General features: G+C 31.9%; 1 protein-coding gene across 3 annotated transcripts in view; it reads right to left on the bottom strand.

Annotated features, from left to right (window-relative positions):
- Nucleotides 1-7,152: 7,152 nt before the first annotated feature.
- Nucleotides 7,153-18,389, bottom strand: part of Ibtk (inhibitor of Bruton tyrosine kinase) — an 81,293-nt gene continuing 70,056 nt past the window's right edge. For 2 of the 3 annotated variants that reach the window (XM_027928274.2, XM_071613241.1), the window contains exons 27-29: nt 12,706-12,777; nt 12,152-12,284; nt 7,153-10,973 (exon numbers count right to left, since the gene is read on the bottom strand). In XM_027928274.2, coding sequence (XP_027784075.2) covers nt 10,842-10,973; nt 12,152-12,284; nt 12,706-12,777 — 337 coding nt within the window. In that variant the 3' untranslated portion in view covers nt 7,153-10,841. The remainder of the gene's footprint in view (nt 10,974-12,151; nt 12,285-12,705; nt 12,778-18,389) is intronic. The other variant, XM_071613242.1, reaches the window with a different exon arrangement.

Below are 18,389 nucleotides of genomic sequence, written 5' to 3'. Positions count from 1 at the left end.
AGGACACCTGGTTCTATAAAGTCAGCCATCTACTTACCACATTTTTTTGGTTTATAGTTAAATGTAAAATTTTAAATCATTATAAAATACATTTGCAGGGCTTGAAAGTCAAACTTCATTGAAAAAAAGAATTATGCCCAAATCACTGTCCCCTGACTTCAGCTCATAGCCAAACTCTTTAAACTCTTTTAAACTATTTCTTTCTCTGCTGTTTTTTGTTTGTTTTGCCTTTAGATTATTTTTTTGGAAGGTTATTTTTTGTTGTTAATTCTTTGGACTAAAGATTTAACCAACCTCTGACAGCTCTGTGGGAACTCTCTCCTCAAGGCTTTTCACCTGTTAAGCTGATCAGATAAACCAAGTGTTGCCTTTAAATTGCCTTCCTGGAGCCTGCCATCATCCCCAGTTCACCTGGACAGGTTGCTCTCTGGATATGATAAAAACGCATACACTTCAATGTTTATAGCAGCACAATTCACAATTTCTAAACTGTGGAACAAATCTAGATGTCCTTCAATAGACAAATGGATAAAGAAACTGTGGTGTATATACACAATGGACTATTACTCAGCATTAAAAGAGAATAAAATCATGGCATTTGCAGGTAAATGGATTGAGTTGGAGAATATCATGCTAAACAAAATAGGCCAATCTCATAAAACTAGGGGGCGAAGGTTTTCTCTGATGCATGGATGCTAATCCATATTGTGGGTGTGGGGACATGGGATAAGTGGAGGAACTTTGGATGGGGCAAAGGTCAGGGGGCAATGGGGTAGGAAAGACAGTGGAATAAAATGGACATCATTACCTCAGGTACATGTGTGATGCATGAATGGTGTGACTCTTTGTGCACAACCAGAGAAGTGAAAAATTCTGCTGCATTTGTGTACAATGAATCAAAGAACTTTCTACTGCCATGTATAACTGATTTAACTAATAAATAAATAAACTTCCCCCTTGCTATTAACCTGGGAATTCCCTGTGCCTTTCTCTGATAAATGTTGGATACCTTGTTTTGTAAATATCATGCCTTTTCTCTTCACTTATTTCATCATTTAGGAATATATCTCCAATTGCTTAAGAAAGGCTTTAAGGTAGGTTTATTTGAGATTCTGCTTTTGAAAAAAAATCTACCTTTGTATATAATGGAGAGAGCACAGTAAGACATAAAATCATAAATTGAAAATTATTTTTCCTCCAAATCATGATGGTAATTCTCTAATTTCCAATACTGCTGTTAAAAAGTCTGACATAATTATGAAACCTGATTTCTTTTGTTGTTGTTTAATCCTCAGTGTTCTGAAAATTCCCATGTTGGGCCATGGTGGGGTCTTCTTTCTCTTATACACTGGACCACCACCAAGCCTTTCTGAAATGCCAAATACTTATATCCATCAGTTCTAGAAATATTTTAAATTATTTCTTTAATAATTTCTTATCTATTGCTTTTTTCTATTCTTTTTCCAAAGAGAATAAAATACTGTAACACTTGGATTGATAATTTAAGGCTCTTATGTTTTGCTCAGATTATCCATTAGGTTCTTTTCCTTCTACTGTTAGATTAGTTCAATTTTATCATTTAACTTTGTATTCATTTAAAAAACTTCAGTTATCACATTTGATTCCTCCAAAATTTATTCTGTTTTTTTTCTCTTTTTCAGAACATACATTTCTCAGTTTATAGATGCAACATTTTCCCATATTCATTTAAACATATTAATCACAGATTTTTTTGAAGTTTAATTCTGCTCTTTATATATTAGTTTCCAAGTAATTTTTTTTAAGAAGGATTTCTTTTTACACTGAAGGTTTCCCTCAAACATTTAGTGATCCTTGGCTGTCTACTCATATTTACAAGTTAAGCACCACAAAGTTGAAATTTCAGATAAGGAGAAGGGAACACAAATACCATTAAACTAGTGAACCTGATTATAAAGTGGCTAGAAACCAAGTAAATTTTTATTAGGAATATCAAAATGTCAATGTGTTTCTTTGCAGTACTTGGTTTCTCTGTAGGATAGCCCAAACTCATATCACAGTTGGTCAGCTTTCTGAAGCTGGATGGGGTAGGGAGTCCACAGTCACTGATAGTTCATCTACAACTGTTCATGTACCCATGAACTAAAACCTCTGAAACAGCTTCTACAGAGAGTAAGTCTCATGCTTCCTTTGCTGATGGGAATCAAGATGTTTTATGTACACATCTGACAACGATTTGTAACTACTTACATCGATTATCAAATAAAAACACTGGTTTTGACATCTTGCCTTACATGACACCTGGTAGTTCTGATTCTTGAGTCTTTCTGGGGGTCAGATCTGCTCACTTCTCTAGGCTTCTTTATGCTCTCCAGACACTTGATTTGACTTTACCAAGTACTCATCATTAAGCCACACACATTCTGTCTTCCTATACTGCAAATCAGTCTTATAAATCTTAGTATGATCAAAGGTAATGCTACTTTTTTTTTTTCTTGTTGTTGTCAGGTGATTGAGTCTGAAGATGTCTTTGCTATCTTAAAACTAAAAATCCTATTGCACACTACATTGTGCCCCCAAAGCCTCTACTAAATAATAATACAATAAAGTTACACCATCTTTAAATCTTTCTTTAATAATTTCAATGTGCAGATTAAAGCACTGAAGGTTCTCTTAATTTTTTCAGTCTACTTTTTAAAAGATATTATGTATATTTACCATCTATTTTAAATTTTATTTATTCTAATTTGGTATATAAGACAGCAGAATGCAATTCAATTCATATTATACATATAGAGCAGAATTTTTCATGTCTTTGGTTGCACATAATGTAGAGTCACATCATTCAAGTCTTCATACATGCACTTAGGGTAATGATGTCCATCTCATTCGACTGTCTTTCCTACACCCATGCCCCCTCCTTTCCCCTCCCTCCTCTTTGCCCTATCTAAAGTTTGTATATTCCTTCCATGCTCACCTTATCTCCATTATGAATCAGCATCCTTGTATCAGAGAAAACATTTGGCATTTGTTTTTTGGGGATTGACTTACTTCACTTAGCATTATATTCTCTAACTCCATCCATTTACCTGCAAATGCCATGATTTTATTCTTTAATGCTGAATAATATTCCATTGTGTTTATATACCACACTTTTTCATTCATTCATCTACTGAAGGGCATCTAGGTCGGTTCCACAATTTAGCTATTGTGAATTGTGCTGCTATAAAAGTTGATGTGGCTGCATCCCTGTAGTATGCTGTTTTTAATTCCTTTGGGTACAAACGGAGGAGTGGGATAGCTGGATTAAATGGTTCCATTCCCAGTTGTCCAAGGAATCTCCATATTGGCTGCATAAATTTGCAGTCCCACCAGCAAAGTAGGAGTGTGACTTTTCCCCCACATCCTTGCCAACACTTATTGTTTGTATTCTTAATAGCTGCCATTCTGACTGGAGTGAGATGAAATCTTAGTTTTGATTTGCATTTCTCTAATTGCTAGAGATGTTCAACACTTCTTCATATATTTATCGATTAATTGTCATCTTCTGAGAAGTGTCTGTTCAGTTTCTTGGCCCATTTATTGATTAGGTTTTTTTTTTTTTTTGGTGTTAAGATTTTTAATCTTTTTATATCCTACCTAAAGGTTAGTACTCTATCTGATGTGCATGTGGTAAAAATTTTGCTTCATTCTGTAGGCCATCAATGATTGTTTCTTTTGCTAAGAAGCTTTTTATTGATTCTTGGTTTTAATTCTTGCACTATAATAGGAGTCTTATTAAAGAACTTAGGTCCTAATTTGACAATGATGGAGATTTGGGCCTACTTTTTCTTCTATTAGACACAGGGTCTCTGGTTTATTTCCCAGGTCCTTGATCGTCTTTGAGTTTTGTGCATGGTGAGAAATAGGGGATTAATTTTTGTGACATATGGATTTCCAGTTTTCCCAGCACCATTTGTTGAAGAGGCTATTCTTTCTGCAATATGTTTTTGGCGCCTTTGTCTAATATGAGATAACTCATACCATCTATTTTTAAAGGAGTATATTTATCAAATTGTATCCTTTAGGAGTTCCAAATGCATTACAAATTGAGCTCCATAGCTAAAGTATAGTATTTTGAAAAAATTTGCATTATAAATTCATATTCAAGATTAGAATTCAAAAAATGCATTCTGTTCATTTTTCTATGCAAATTAAGCTCAAAAGAAATTATAGTAGGTATGGAATCTACTAAGTACACACATAAAATTAAATGTATAAGACATGGATAAATAAAGAGATTATAAAACACCTTCTTAGTTTGAACCACTTAATTTTTATTTTCTAACAGATAATGTAGCTGGGAAAAACTTATTTTCTTAATGGAAGTTATAAATAATTAAGATTACTGAATGTTTGTGTACTCAAAGACTCTCAAAACCCTTTTTAGCTTTGCCAAACGTTTGAAATTTAAAATGTAAGCAATTTACAAATAGTCCCCTTTTGCTATCAATTAATGAAAATTCCTATTAGGTAAGATAAATTTGAGGGTTTTAAATTTGCATATCTTGTTTTCTACTCTCTTCATTACCAACAAATGCTATGCTTTTCAAACTCTTTTGCACACTAGAAAGCCTGTCCATACCAATCTTCCCTTTTCTTTCACTTCAAAGCCTGTACTTCCACATATATCAGACTCTACAGGGAGGGACTTGTTATAACAGAGATTGTGGGCTCCACTGTTTCTGATTCGTTAGAACTGGTGTGGAGCCCAAGAATGTATTTTTTCCACGTTTCCAGTTAGGTTAATGTTAATCTGGGGACCACTGATATAATTATCCTCAATTTCTTCCCCTCAGAAAGAAAAATACCATTTTTCTCCTTTCCAACAAGTTTTACTTAGTCTGTTTCATCTACATCTCCATTCTGCCATCATTTCCTATATTCCAGCATCTCCAATCTCTTTATATATGCCTTGATTTTTTTCTTTCTGCCTTCTAGATGTACAAACCTCCACTTTTTAAAAACATAAAACAAGGGCTGGGGATGTGGTTCAAGCGGTAGCGCGCTCGCCTGGCATGCGTGCGGCCCGGGTTCGATACTCAGCACCACATACAAACAAAGATGTTGTCCGTCAAAAACTAAAAAATAAATATTAAAAAAAAAACATAAAACAAGTGTCCCATCTAGCTTCCATAATATGACTCTCATGCATTTGCACACTACCAAATTTCTAGGTAAAACACTCTTGAACCAAAACCTCTGTTATCTTTTTTTTCCTCCATCATTCAGCTCAATCAGTTGAAGCAGATGCATTTGCAAGTAGAGTAAATTTAACAGACTCTAAAATAATGTAGGAAGGACATAAAGAAACAACAATATAGTAGTAAGCTGGGGTAGAAACAACAGGAGAATCACTGCCATTTCAGAGTCTGAAAGGGTGAGGAGAAGCAATAATTACCAGAACCTGATAAGAGAAAGTATTATGTGAAGAGAGCTGTCTGATAGAAGCTGTGATCTTCCCATGTGTGTGATTCACAGCAACATCGTGGAGGTATGAAGCAGGCAAATACACATACACACACACACACACACACACACACACACACACACACACAGAGTTTCATTCTTTTTTTAGTCCTGCCAATATGCCTACATTCTGCTATTGCTCAAAAATGACTCAAATAACAAGGAGGGAAATGAAATAGTTGATAAAGATCTAGGGTTTAACTCCACAACAGTATGAAAAAAATGGGAGAACAGATCTGAGGGGCAAATAGGATAATATGCAACAGCTCACCCTTTTGGTTCTTCAACATCTATTCTTATATTTAAGTAACAAATTTATGTCCTCAACACAGGAAACTACGTCCTATAAAGTATTTATGAGAGGTAGATGTCAATATTCTTTTCAAGTTTTTCTCATGTACCTATGGAAAATTCTCCAGGACAGATTATGCACTGGACTACAAAACACGTCTCAAATTTATTTAAAAGAATTGAAATAATATAAAATATGTTCTCCAAATTTAAGAAAATTGAGTTAGTAATCAACAACAAAGATATTTGAGGGAAATTCTCAAATACTTGGAAATTAAATGTTTTTCAATATTCCATAGTTCAAAGAAGAAATCAAAATGAAATTAGAAAACCTTTTGAAATGACTGAAAACTAAAACACAATATAAAAATTTATGCAATGCAAGAGAAGCAGTGCTTAGAGAGAAAAAATATGCCTGTATTTGGGAAGAAGACAGACCTCAAATCAGTAATCTAAGTTTAAATATCTAGAAAAAGAAGAGCAATTTGAAGAAAGCTAAAACAAACAGGATTAAAAAGCAAACAATAAAGATCAGAGCAAAAAATGAAAGGAAACTCAACAGAGAAAAACCAATGAATCCAAAGTTAGTTCTTTCAAAGATCAATATTGATATGATAATGAAAGAAACAGATTGCTAAAATCAAGAATGAAAGTGGCACCATAATCATCAATCTTACAGAAATCTAAAGGAGTATATAGGAATACTATAAACAGTTTATGCTAACAAACCAGAAAATTTATATGAACTGGATAAATTCCTAGAAAGATAAATTACTAAAGATGACTCCAAAAGATATAGAAAATCTGAAGATAATATGTAAAGAAGTAGAAACTAAATTAATGATTAAAAATTTTCCACAAAATTCCATATCCTGATGACTTCACAGGTTAATTCTATAAATATTTAAGTAATAAATAATACCAATAATTAATAAATTCTTCTAGAGGAGTAAATGCTTTCCAATTCATCCCATGAGGCCAGTATTATACGGATGCCAATGTCAGAAAAAGATAGCTAAAGAAAAATCACAGATCAAAATCTCTCATGATAATAGATGTAAAAATCCTCAATGAAGTTATTAGAAAATCAACCCAGTATCTCTTCCTGAGATGCTGCTAATGGTCTATTTCTTGACCTACTGGTAAATGACTGAGATAAATATTTGTCTTTTGCACTTATCTGTGTCATCGTTAAAGATTTTGAAAGATGTAAACATATACACATACAAGAAAGAAAAGAATGCCTATGATCTTAAAGTTAAATAATTTAGTAAAAGGCAAAGATTAATAGAAAAGCAAAAATAATGGCAGAATGAAACAAGGTATGAAGTGTTACAGGTATAAAGTGTTATGAAGAAATGAGAACATAGTCAATCCACGTATGTTTTTACTTTATTGTGAGGGATTATGTTGGGAGTAGACAAGAAAAACTTTATTAAGGAGATAAAATTTGGATTGTCTTAATCATGGACAGGTAGAATTTCAATAACAAAAGAAAGAAAAGTTTAGAGGTCTGCATGAGCAAAGCTTGAATCATATTTGTGAGAAATATCAGTTCAAGTTTGGCTTCACCACTACATGAATACATGAAAAGAGAAAAATCATGTTGTAAATGTAAAGAGAATAACTTCAGTTTTCAGAGCTATGTAGAGATATGTTTTTGATAGTATGGTTGAGAACTAGAAAGACTGGACCTAGGAGAGAGATGAAGGAAGGTATAGCAGCTAATGGATTAATACAATGATTCTCAATCACTTTCTCCATCTTTAAGGAGATGGTAAGATAAAAACTGATTCGTAACGTCACTTGCCTTTTCAATCTCAATCTCTTAAAATTTCCAGAGGTTACGACATATATTGCAATAGACTGAATATACAAAAGGAAAATGAGAATCTAGAGGTCTTCTTTCAAACCAAACAGTAACAACCTAAATCTGAAAGATATATTTTTATTTGTAAAACAAATCCCCCTCTCCTTACTGATTTTGTTCCATAAAATTATTTGTTACAAATACTATTCATGTTAGCATGTTGATTTATTTTTAAATGAATTAAATTGTAAAAGTCGATTTCAATTATGAATACATTCAACATTAATAGATATAATCTATACGAACAAAAGCTCTTTGGGTTCCTCAATAATTTTTAAGATTGTAAAGGGATCCTAAGCCAAAAACTGAGAATTGCCAAAAAGAAATAAGGACATAAAATACAGTAGTAATACTAAGAAAAAAATGGAAATAAATTAAAGATATGAAAAAGTCAGAATTAAGAGACTGGACAGCCAATAAAGGCAGGGATAGGTAAAGGAACAGGGAAAAGGGCAAATAAGAAAGAAAATGAAATACCTGTACTTACAGCGGAGATACAGCTTGATAGCTTATATGTATGTACAGGAACAATTAATATGTTTTGATATTTCCACATAACTGAAGCATCATCTCAAGCAAAAGATAGGCATTAGCATGAAGATCCTGAATCATTTGTCTCCAATTCCTCAGTTGAAGGTTGTTGTAGTTTTGTTTTTCTGAAAACATCTCTTACACTGCCAAACTTGGAAGTTTCTGGGTTACATTTTTTCCACATTTTTTTCTTTAGTCTTGGTTAAATTGCTTTAGACAACTGGCACTTTTAAAGAGATAGCTGGCAATAGTTATAGGGGAACCATACTTAAAAAAGAAGACTTCATTCTAAGTAGTCCCTTTCTCTACTTTCTTTATTGGAGGAGTTTACTTTCTTTAATTATTGAAGTAAGAGAATATGCCTGCAGTTAACCAATAAGCCTTCTTCAGATTTAACATTTTATAAAATAGCTGTCAAACCCTTTACCAGGAAAAAAAATACATATCACCTGCCCTTTAAAAGAGTTATAGCCAATCCACCCATAACCAGTAATACCTTTCTCAATTGACTTGCTCCTATATGAAGCCGGATTTTCTTAAAATTTTAAGTCATCTATTTAGAATTTACAGAGCTCTTACTCCCAGAATTTTATCAATTTTTACTTTACCTAACTGGTAGTCTTCTTGATTTTGCAAATTTTAAGCATATTATGTTTCTAATATCCCTTCACCTTGAAATTACACCCCATCATCACCTTTCAGGCTTAAGTTCTATAATCATTTTGGTCCATCTTAAAGACTTCTTCATTCCAATGATCATTTAAATTTGCCATTGCTAGATATTTTTTTCAATTTTCTTATTTCTTGAGGTTATGAAATCAAATATGGACAAATTACTGCAAGAAGAATATTACTGTTAGAAAAATAATCATCACTTTTCTGGGCTTTATGTGGTAATGTTATAGGCTGTTATCTTCACAGAATCATTTATGAAGACACATCGTTTTAAACTATGCTTGATTTTCACTTTACCAGCAAAAATCTTCCTTTTCCAAATGAAATTTTATATAATAGCTCACTATTTAATACAGACCATAAAGTGCAACTGCTCTGATTAGTTTGTAAAGGACTAAAGCCTCACAGACTTGGTCAGCCTTTGTTCCTCTTTACATCCCATCCAACAAAGACCCTGAGGGTACTTCCCAGGCAGCATAAAATACATCAAGAAAATCATCATCTTATAGCATCTTTAAATATTAAAGATACCAATATGCACGGAATATCAAAACTCCAAATGAAATAAAATTAATTACTTCAGAAGGCTTTTTTACTGCAACATAAATAAAACATTATAAAATTCATTTTTTCTCAAACATAAAACTTTTCAAAGGTTCATATTGGAACTGTCCTTTTTAAAGCAGTCTAAGAATGGATACAACATCAACTTAACATATACTGTACATTAATATAGAATATCAAGAGAATAATTAGTAATTCTTCCCATAGCTGATGTTAACATAGTACAAGGTATCAAGCACACATGAGTAGTGAATGGAGAAAGATTTTTTCTTTTTTTATTGCACATTTGCTTACATGTCTGCTGCTTCTAGGTAGAGCTAAACTTGAAATACTGAGTAAGCTTCTGCCATTTTTCCATCAACTAAATTATAGCAGTTAATTGCCTATATGTTCCCCCAGGTTTATTTTCCAGAAACAAGAACAGGAACCTTCCCAATTTGTCTACATAATGGAACACAGAGTTAACTTTAAGAAAAATTAAACACTCAAAAGCAAATCAGATAGCATACTATAAAGAAAACAATTTTTACATCCATACATATAATCCGGACTCACAGAACTTCTGATTATATAATATTGTAAAAAGATAATTGTAAGCCAACTCTCTTCAATTCTTCTGTGTATGAACAGGGATTTGGTTCAGAAAATTTTAACATTTTGAGAAACTGATGACTTTCAATTAGGCTTCCATAATGTCTTCTCCCTGCACACCCCAAAACAAACAAAAAACCCCATCTACAAGGATTCCAAATTTTACAAAGAAACTACTATCTTGGACTAAATTGTTCAGAAGAGTTAAGTGTTCTTATTTTCTTTCCACTGCAATCTATCACTTAAAGCAAAAGAAACAATGTACTCTCCAAACAGAAATATGTCTTTTAAGCAGGTCATGCTTTAAACACACATAAAACATTGACAGCCTGATGGAAAAGCAACAAGAATAGAGACTTAATTTTTATAGCAAACACAAAATTCTGGCCATTAATGGATCAGAAGTAACAACTGATGCTCCTATTTTAAACTCATCAATGTCATATTATAAAAGCGAAGTAACAACAGATATGTGGCAAAAAATTATTTATCTCAAATGAAAAATTTATTTTAATGAATCACTCTTAAATTTTACACTTCACTCACAATTTCATTTATAAGATAATTCAGAAGAAACAATCCTATTTAACCTTTACTTAGTAGGTTTTTACTCTGAAATATTCTCACAAGATTTTCTAGGATCACAATTATGGTGAATTTCTTTTAAATCATACAAACATTATAAACTGTTATCAGTGAAGAAATTAGATCATTGCTTATTCTGTCTAGAATGATCGGCTACCAAATCTTTAAGACCTCTTTTCCATGGCATATCTTTATGTTGTTAATAGCAATCACAATTATGAAAAATGCATCTCAACTCCACAGTGAATTAGCATCCATGCTTATTCCACATAGGTACTGCCAGTGGTCCCTGCGGTGTCCTTTCAACAATGACAAACTCATCAGGGTTGCCAAATGCCTCATAGAAAACTAGTAAATCTTGTATTGCACGCTCCTCAATCTGAAAGAAGAGAGAAGGAAAAATGACTTGTTTTACTCTTTTATGCATAAATTAAGCCGGATACATTAGTTTTCCAATTTCCATTTAAGGCACTATCATTTTACATGAATGAAATACAGGAGAATTAAATCAGGTATCTTGTTATCACTTTTAAAGTAATCAGATACTCACTCAACTTGAAATTTAACTCTTAAGCAGAAGGAAAAAGAAACTGAAAATAATTGTTGTAATATACTCATTCTGTTTTATCCTGTAAGATACCTTCTGGTATTGTACAAGTCCTTTACATGTTGCTTCTGAGCTCTTCAATGCAAATATGGGTCTTGTCTGTTTCTATATAAATATGGGTCTTGTTTGTTTCTGAGCCTAACTCTCTGGTCTTTCAATAAGTCTATAGAATCTTAATTATTTATCAAATAAATTATTTTCCTTAAGTTAGCCAGAGATGGTATCTGTTACTTACAATCTAAGAACTCTTACTGATACAGAAGCTCTGAGAATATCAATAGATACTGTGAAATTCTCTTATTGGTCACTTTTTTTTTTAGAGAGAGAGAGAATTTTTTAATATTTATTTTTTAGTTTTCGGTGGACACAACATCTTTTTTTAATTTTTTATTTGGTGCTGAGGATCGAACCCAGCGCTGTGCGCATGCCAGGACAGCATGCTACCGCTTGAGCCACATCCCCAGAGCATTACTGGTCACTTTTAAATCCTCAAACAGTCTCAAACACTACCAAAGCCAAAACTGTATGCTTTATCATAATTTACTGGTTCTAAATTAATTATCCTGAATACCGTCAATTAATATTTAAATTATTAAATGCCTCAGTGTAGTTATACCTGGCATTTACATTTTATTTAATTTTTTTTAAAGAGAGAATTTTTAATATTTATTTTGCAGTTTTCTGTGGACACATCTTTATTTTATTTTATGTGGTGCTGAGGATTGAACCCAGCGCCCCACACATGCCAGGTGAGCACGTTACCGCTTGAGCCACATCCCAAGCCCGGCTTTTTTTTTTTTTTTTGTGGTGCTGGGGATTGAACCCAGGGCCTTGTGCATGCAACACAAGCAATCTACCAACTTATATCCCCAGCCCAAATATAATTTTCTTAAGACTCAAGGATGACATGCAGTGTAGTTCTTCCCAAGTTAAACTCGGATGTTATATACCTGAATCAAAGCCAAGGGTTTCTCTCGACTTCTGATAAGAGCTGCTTCCTGTTGTAGCTCTTCTTCTACAATAGATGCAAAAGTGACTGGGGCTACCATGGAAGAAGTAGTCAATGAAGAAGATAGCCAGGGACTGTAAGAACAATAATAATGAATTTCATTCATCTTCCCAAGTTTTGCCCAACAAAATTTCTTCTGAAATACTCTTTAGCAATGCCACTTTTTGTTTTTGTTTTCCAGTGACTACTAGATAAGGGGATCTGGAAGCTTTTGCAAAGATTACAGGATGATGACTATTAAGAAACAGAAAAAAAAATGATTATTATTTTGGATCAGTGTTATGTGAAATTCTGGAAAATTACAGACAGTGGGGGTGGAGGAGAAACAATATAACTAAAGAAGAAACTGTGAAGCACAGAGTGTTCAAAAAATAATACATCCCATTAATACCATATTATTCCCAATGTCTTAACATTCTCTAAGAAACACTCATATTAACATTCTTTAAGCAGCAGTTCAGCTTTAGAGACCCAAAAGTAATCAATTAACCTTACTTGGGACTGTCTAAAAGAGGTAAATCTGAAATATGGTTGCCTTCTGGTCCTGCAGTACCATGAACAGAGCATCTGCAAAAGAAATGCAAAAACTGGAGACTAAAGCTGCTTATTAACAGACATGAAGAACTATAAGCTCCTAATTTAGGAGAGAAATTAATGTATGCAAGCAGGCTTACCTTGAAAATTACAAGTACACAAAATAATTTATCGATATTTTAAAAATGCTGCACATACAGTAACAGAGAAAGACTGCAAAAAATGATCTACTTTTTCTAATAATAGTCATATAACTATTTATAGTAATCAAACACATTAGGAAGTACAGAGAACTTTGTGAAACGTGTTTCACATTAATAAAATTTTATGAATTAAAATTACAATTAGTACTAATTTTCAAAACACATGAAACCAAATAATTATTAGTCAAATCTTGTGAATGGCTAGTATACTGTGATAAGCTAGGGATCATATATAGAACAGGAATACAAGACACAAGCTCTAAAAGTTCATAAGCTGGTTAAGAAAACCAACATATAAAATGGCATATAAAAGAATGAAAAAGAATTTAAGTAGTATATAACAAATCAAGTTCAACTGACTCCATGGACTAAAAAAACAAATATTTTAGTAACTTGATACGGCCTCAGGGAGAAGAAAGAATTTGAGAAGATTATAATAAAGAGGCATATGATGAGGGGGCAGGAAGCATTCAAGAAAGAAGAAAACACTTTAAAAAGATATTATAGACTGACCAAATTGTGGATTTTAGAGCTAGACAGGTCTCCAGACATTATCTAGATGAATCAAATGCCCTTTCATCAATGAGAAAATTGAGGCCTAGATGAGCAGAGTAAACAAATAAGGACTAAAATATTGACTTTCTGATTCATTTACAAACGTTTATTTGGGCATGACTTGGGACTATGGTAGATACTGAGAATCAAGCAGATTAAAACTCAATCCCCTCCCCTCAAAAGATTCTAGTGGGAGATATTTTAAAATGCTGTATTTAAGTAATGATAAAACAATGTATGAGAGTAATGTAACTGGTATCTATACTAATATGTACAAAGTGCTGAGATTCATAGGCAAGATTAACATAATATGGAAGAGGGTATATGCTCATGACTTCATCAAAGAAATGACATTAATGTTGAAAAGAGCTGCTCTGAGATATGACTTTGGTTGCACAAATACACCATTAAAGATTTTTGAAGGCAGGCTACTCTTCAATAAACACAAAATGACAGGATTGAAAACAAAAAGAGATTTTAAATGAAAATAAAATTTAAAAAACAGTTAAGACCAGGCACACTGAAAGCTAAAATATTTAGACTTGATATGTGTGCAAACAAATTTATTGAGACCCTAAGTATTTTCATGTGTATTATTTCATTTAATCCTTGTGATTCTTTGTAAAGAAAGTGTGTATTATTTACATCAAACAGATTAGGAAACAAAGACTCAAAGAATCTGGTATAATCTCCCTGATTCAAATTGGATCAGGGAGCAAAGACATATTTCAAACCAAAGTCTTTTTTACTCAGAGTACAGTGAGTTTTCCATTACCACACAGCTGCCTTTATTGTCATGATTCCTCTTAGTCTGGAATGCATTCTACTTCAAATATCTAGAATGCATTCCTTAGTGACTGGCTCAAGATCATCTTCTTTGTCTTGCTATAAAACTCCAATCACTATCATAAAGCTCTACATACTCTCATTACTGCTTACATGTTTGTCCTAACTGCTAGACTGGTCTTTCTGAGCATAGGATTGTTTTGTTGTTCTTTCTACCTCTATGTCCAGCAGAATACCTAGTACACAACCATTTATGAGAAACGAAGTAGAATGAAACAGCAACTCAGAGTTCTTCGGTTTATTTGACATGGGATAAAACAAAAGGAGAATTTTGTTTTGATTTTAAGTTCCTTATTGCTTTGAATTACTCATAACTTTTTCTTCCAGGTATAGGTATAAAATATAAAACAAAGTAAGAATATCTCTAGCTATAGGGTTCTTAGTTTTAACCAAGTTCTATGACTAGAAACCTACTAATTTACCTCATACCTAAAAGAAAAATCCCCCAGGACAAAGTAGAGGACAATTTCAGTCCAGGGAAAAAAATGAAGTCAAAAAGATGAATAAGAAAGCTGTTGGGATAAACTTGTTATGCAATAATGAGAATCTGGACAAGAATATAAAATAAATAGAGAAAAAAATCTATATTCTAAGGGAACTACTTTAGAGACTAAATGTAAATTCCCTAGGTAGGTCTTTAAGTCAATCTAAGAATAGAGAACAGAGGTTTTCTTGGGAATTAAAGAACAAAACAGATAATACTTATATGCTAAAAAATCATCCCATTGTTCTAGGGACATTTCTGAAGAAAAGCAAAAAATTAAAATATTATGTCACTAGCTAATAAAACTGAATAATAGTACTAAAATTATTTTACACAGATCTTATAAAATCAAAGTGAAACAACCAAAGCTCAAGTACAACTTATTAATGTAATGTTTTATAACTCTGATATACACTATCTGACATAGCCTTAGAGTAAACATGTATGATAGTATTACTATGCTCATAAATGATATATGATGAGGTTCAGAAAGGGTTACAGTGTTAGACTAAATATCAAATCTGTTTCTTAAGATTATAATCCCAGAACTCTTTCCACTAATAATTTTTTCAATGAATAATCTCATTAATTATAAATTTATTCAAAATAACTTAGGGGTCTCAAAATTTCATCTTAAAATTGAAGCAAATTAATTAAATAAAATTGACAGTTTTTAAAAATCAACCAAATACTTAATAGTATTATTAATAAGTTTTTAATAGTAACAACAAAGAAACAGACATTCCTATAGACAATCTCTATAATATTTAGCCTTCTGAAAATAAAAAGCAATATAAAAAAGGTTAGCTAAAATCTTTTTTGAAAGATTTTTGTTCCAACCAGGTGCAATGGCACACTTCTGTAATTCCAACTTCTTATGAGCCTGAGGCAGGAGATCACAAGTTTTAGGCCAGTTTGAGCAACTTAGCAAGACCTTGTCTAAAAAATAAAATTAAAAATGACTGGGATACAGCTCCCTGGTAGAGCACTTGCCTAGCATATGTTAGGCCCCAGATTCAATCCCCAGTACTGCAAAAGAAACAAAAAACAAACAAAAAAACCCATCAAATAAATAAAAGATTTTTGTTCAAACTGAAGAAAATTAACATTGTCAAATTTAGACCTGATGAGAACAACTACATTACTTTTTGCTCCATTTTTTAAATAAAATTGTATATTAGTTTGATTACAATAGTTTTATGTAATATTAGAGCTGATATAATTCTACAGTAATTTTGTTTCATAAGTAGTTTTTCTTACTAATTAAAAACACAAGCTCACATTTTCTTGCCCAGAACTACATAAGAAGTTATCTTAAGTGAAACAAAAACTAAAAAAAAAAAAAAAAACACATAAAATGAAAAATAATAAACACATAGAAACTGTAAAAATTCCCCTCTTCTAAATTTTGACATCTCATACAACATTGCCTTTTTTGCCTTAGCCTTGGAAAAGTCACATTTTCTACAATTAAAATAAGAATGTATAATTTGTAGAATTTCTTTAGATGGGCCTCCCACCCCTACCACCCCAACTCCACAAAGGATCATAAGCATTCCTATCTTCTTACTTTAACTTCCACTATTTCCTCTGTTTATACTGTCCTTTCTTCTCTCTTTTTTAAAATCTCATCCCAAGTTCAAAAGATTGTGACAATAAAAGGGATCAATAATTGATTTTTTTTCTCACTGATCTTTTTTTTTACTCACATGGTCATAAATATAATTATCACATATTTGGAACTGAATAAAAATATTTATAATATTTAATTATATTTAATTTATAATATAATCATACATAAAAATATAAAATATATAAATATAATTATATTTAATTTATGATATATAATATTTATAATATTTTTATTCAGTTCCAAATATGTGATAATTATATTTATGACCACATGAGTAAAAAAAAAAAAAAAAAAACCTTCATCAATGAAATCATTCCTAACAACTCTAATCCATGGTGGTCACTTTTCCTTCTCTGAACCACTCATTTGGCATTAATCCCATATCTCATTTGTGACCTCTTTAATACTGTTAAGTTGTATTATAATTTCATTCTTGTCTGTCATTTAACTTCTCTGTGTATATATTTAGATCAACTAGACTTCAAACACATTAAAGGCTGGACCTGTGTTTTATATTTATATGAAGCCAGTAAAACATGTGCTTTTATCAAGTGTTACATAATTTGGTGATTATATACTTTAATTTATCTATAAGGAAATATAAAACACTGCAAAGAAACATATTTATTTTGATTATGATTCACAAACCTTCTATAAAGAAATAAAAACTGAAACATAAGCTATGTTTTCTTTTTGAAAATTATTATTCATGATCACTGTAGCTATTTAAAACATTAACTCTCATACTAAACCCATGGATACGTGACTGAGCCACACACTCCAATTCAAACTTCCAAAGCAATATATCTATAATGGCACATTTTTCACAACTAAGAGTCTTGATGTTATAGCACACTCTAGTGATCAACTACGAAACCACAGATTTTTAATATTTTGTGAGTCCCATGACAAATATACATCCAAATAAAAATTTTATATTTCAACATATATCTTTAACATTTAAAATGTAAAATATTACAAAAACAAACTTAATTTTCATACTTTAAAATTTATATATCTAAAGCAAACACTATAACTCACTAAATTAGAAACAAATGTTATTTGAAATAGCTAGTTTTTATTTATTCATTCAGTCATTCACCAAATGTTCACTGGGTCCCACATGATAGGAACCATTGTAACTATTAGTGATACAATGACTAGCAAAGAAAGACATCTTCCTTGCTCTCATGGAACATATAATTAAGTGTACAGACATAAAAATATTTGTAGTAAACAAACATTAAAGAATCACACTAATAATAATTGTGGAAGGTACAATGAAGGAATGATACGGAAATATATAACAGGAACTTCAGCCAGTAAATGAAGTCAGACTTCTCTAAAGTAGATGACTGAACAGAGTCTGCATGAAGAGTAAAGAGTCAATTAGTCAAAGGATAAGAAGGAAGAAAAAAAAGAAAGTGTATTTGAGAACAAAGAAAAGGCCAAGGAGGTTAGAATTTAGAGATCTTGTTACAAGAGAAAGCTAAAGAGGTTGGCAGGAGCCAACTATGTAGGTCTTAAAGGCTATAATACAAATTCTGGCCTTTGTCCTAAAAGCAGGAAGCTCCATATTTTCAAAAGAACACACTAGTTTAATATATTGGAAGAAAGGGAAAAGGACTATGCATGCAAGACCAGTTAGGAAGACCATTATGGTAGTCCAGGTAAAAAAACGTAGCAGTTTGAATAAAAGTGTAATGGTTCTAGATATAAAGTTTAGTCTATAAATATTTCAGAGTGAAACTATCATATCTTGATAAAAGACTAAATATTGGTGAGGAACACAGAGGTTTTAAAAGATTTCCAAATGTTATTTACTGAGGATTAAAAATCAGGAAAAATAGGTTGTTTTATGTTTTGTCAACATTTTTGATGTTAAGTTTGATTCTGGACATCCAGATAGGATGAAAAGGTCAAG

This window comes from Marmota flaviventris, chromosome 6, assembly GCF_047511675.1.
Source record: "Marmota flaviventris isolate mMarFla1 chromosome 6, mMarFla1.hap1, whole genome shotgun sequence".
In the NCBI taxonomy this organism is placed as follows: Eukaryota; Metazoa; Chordata; class Mammalia; order Rodentia; family Sciuridae; genus Marmota; species Marmota flaviventris.
Note: the sequence above shows the minus strand (reverse complement) of the source record. Positions and strands in the feature narration are given on the sequence as shown.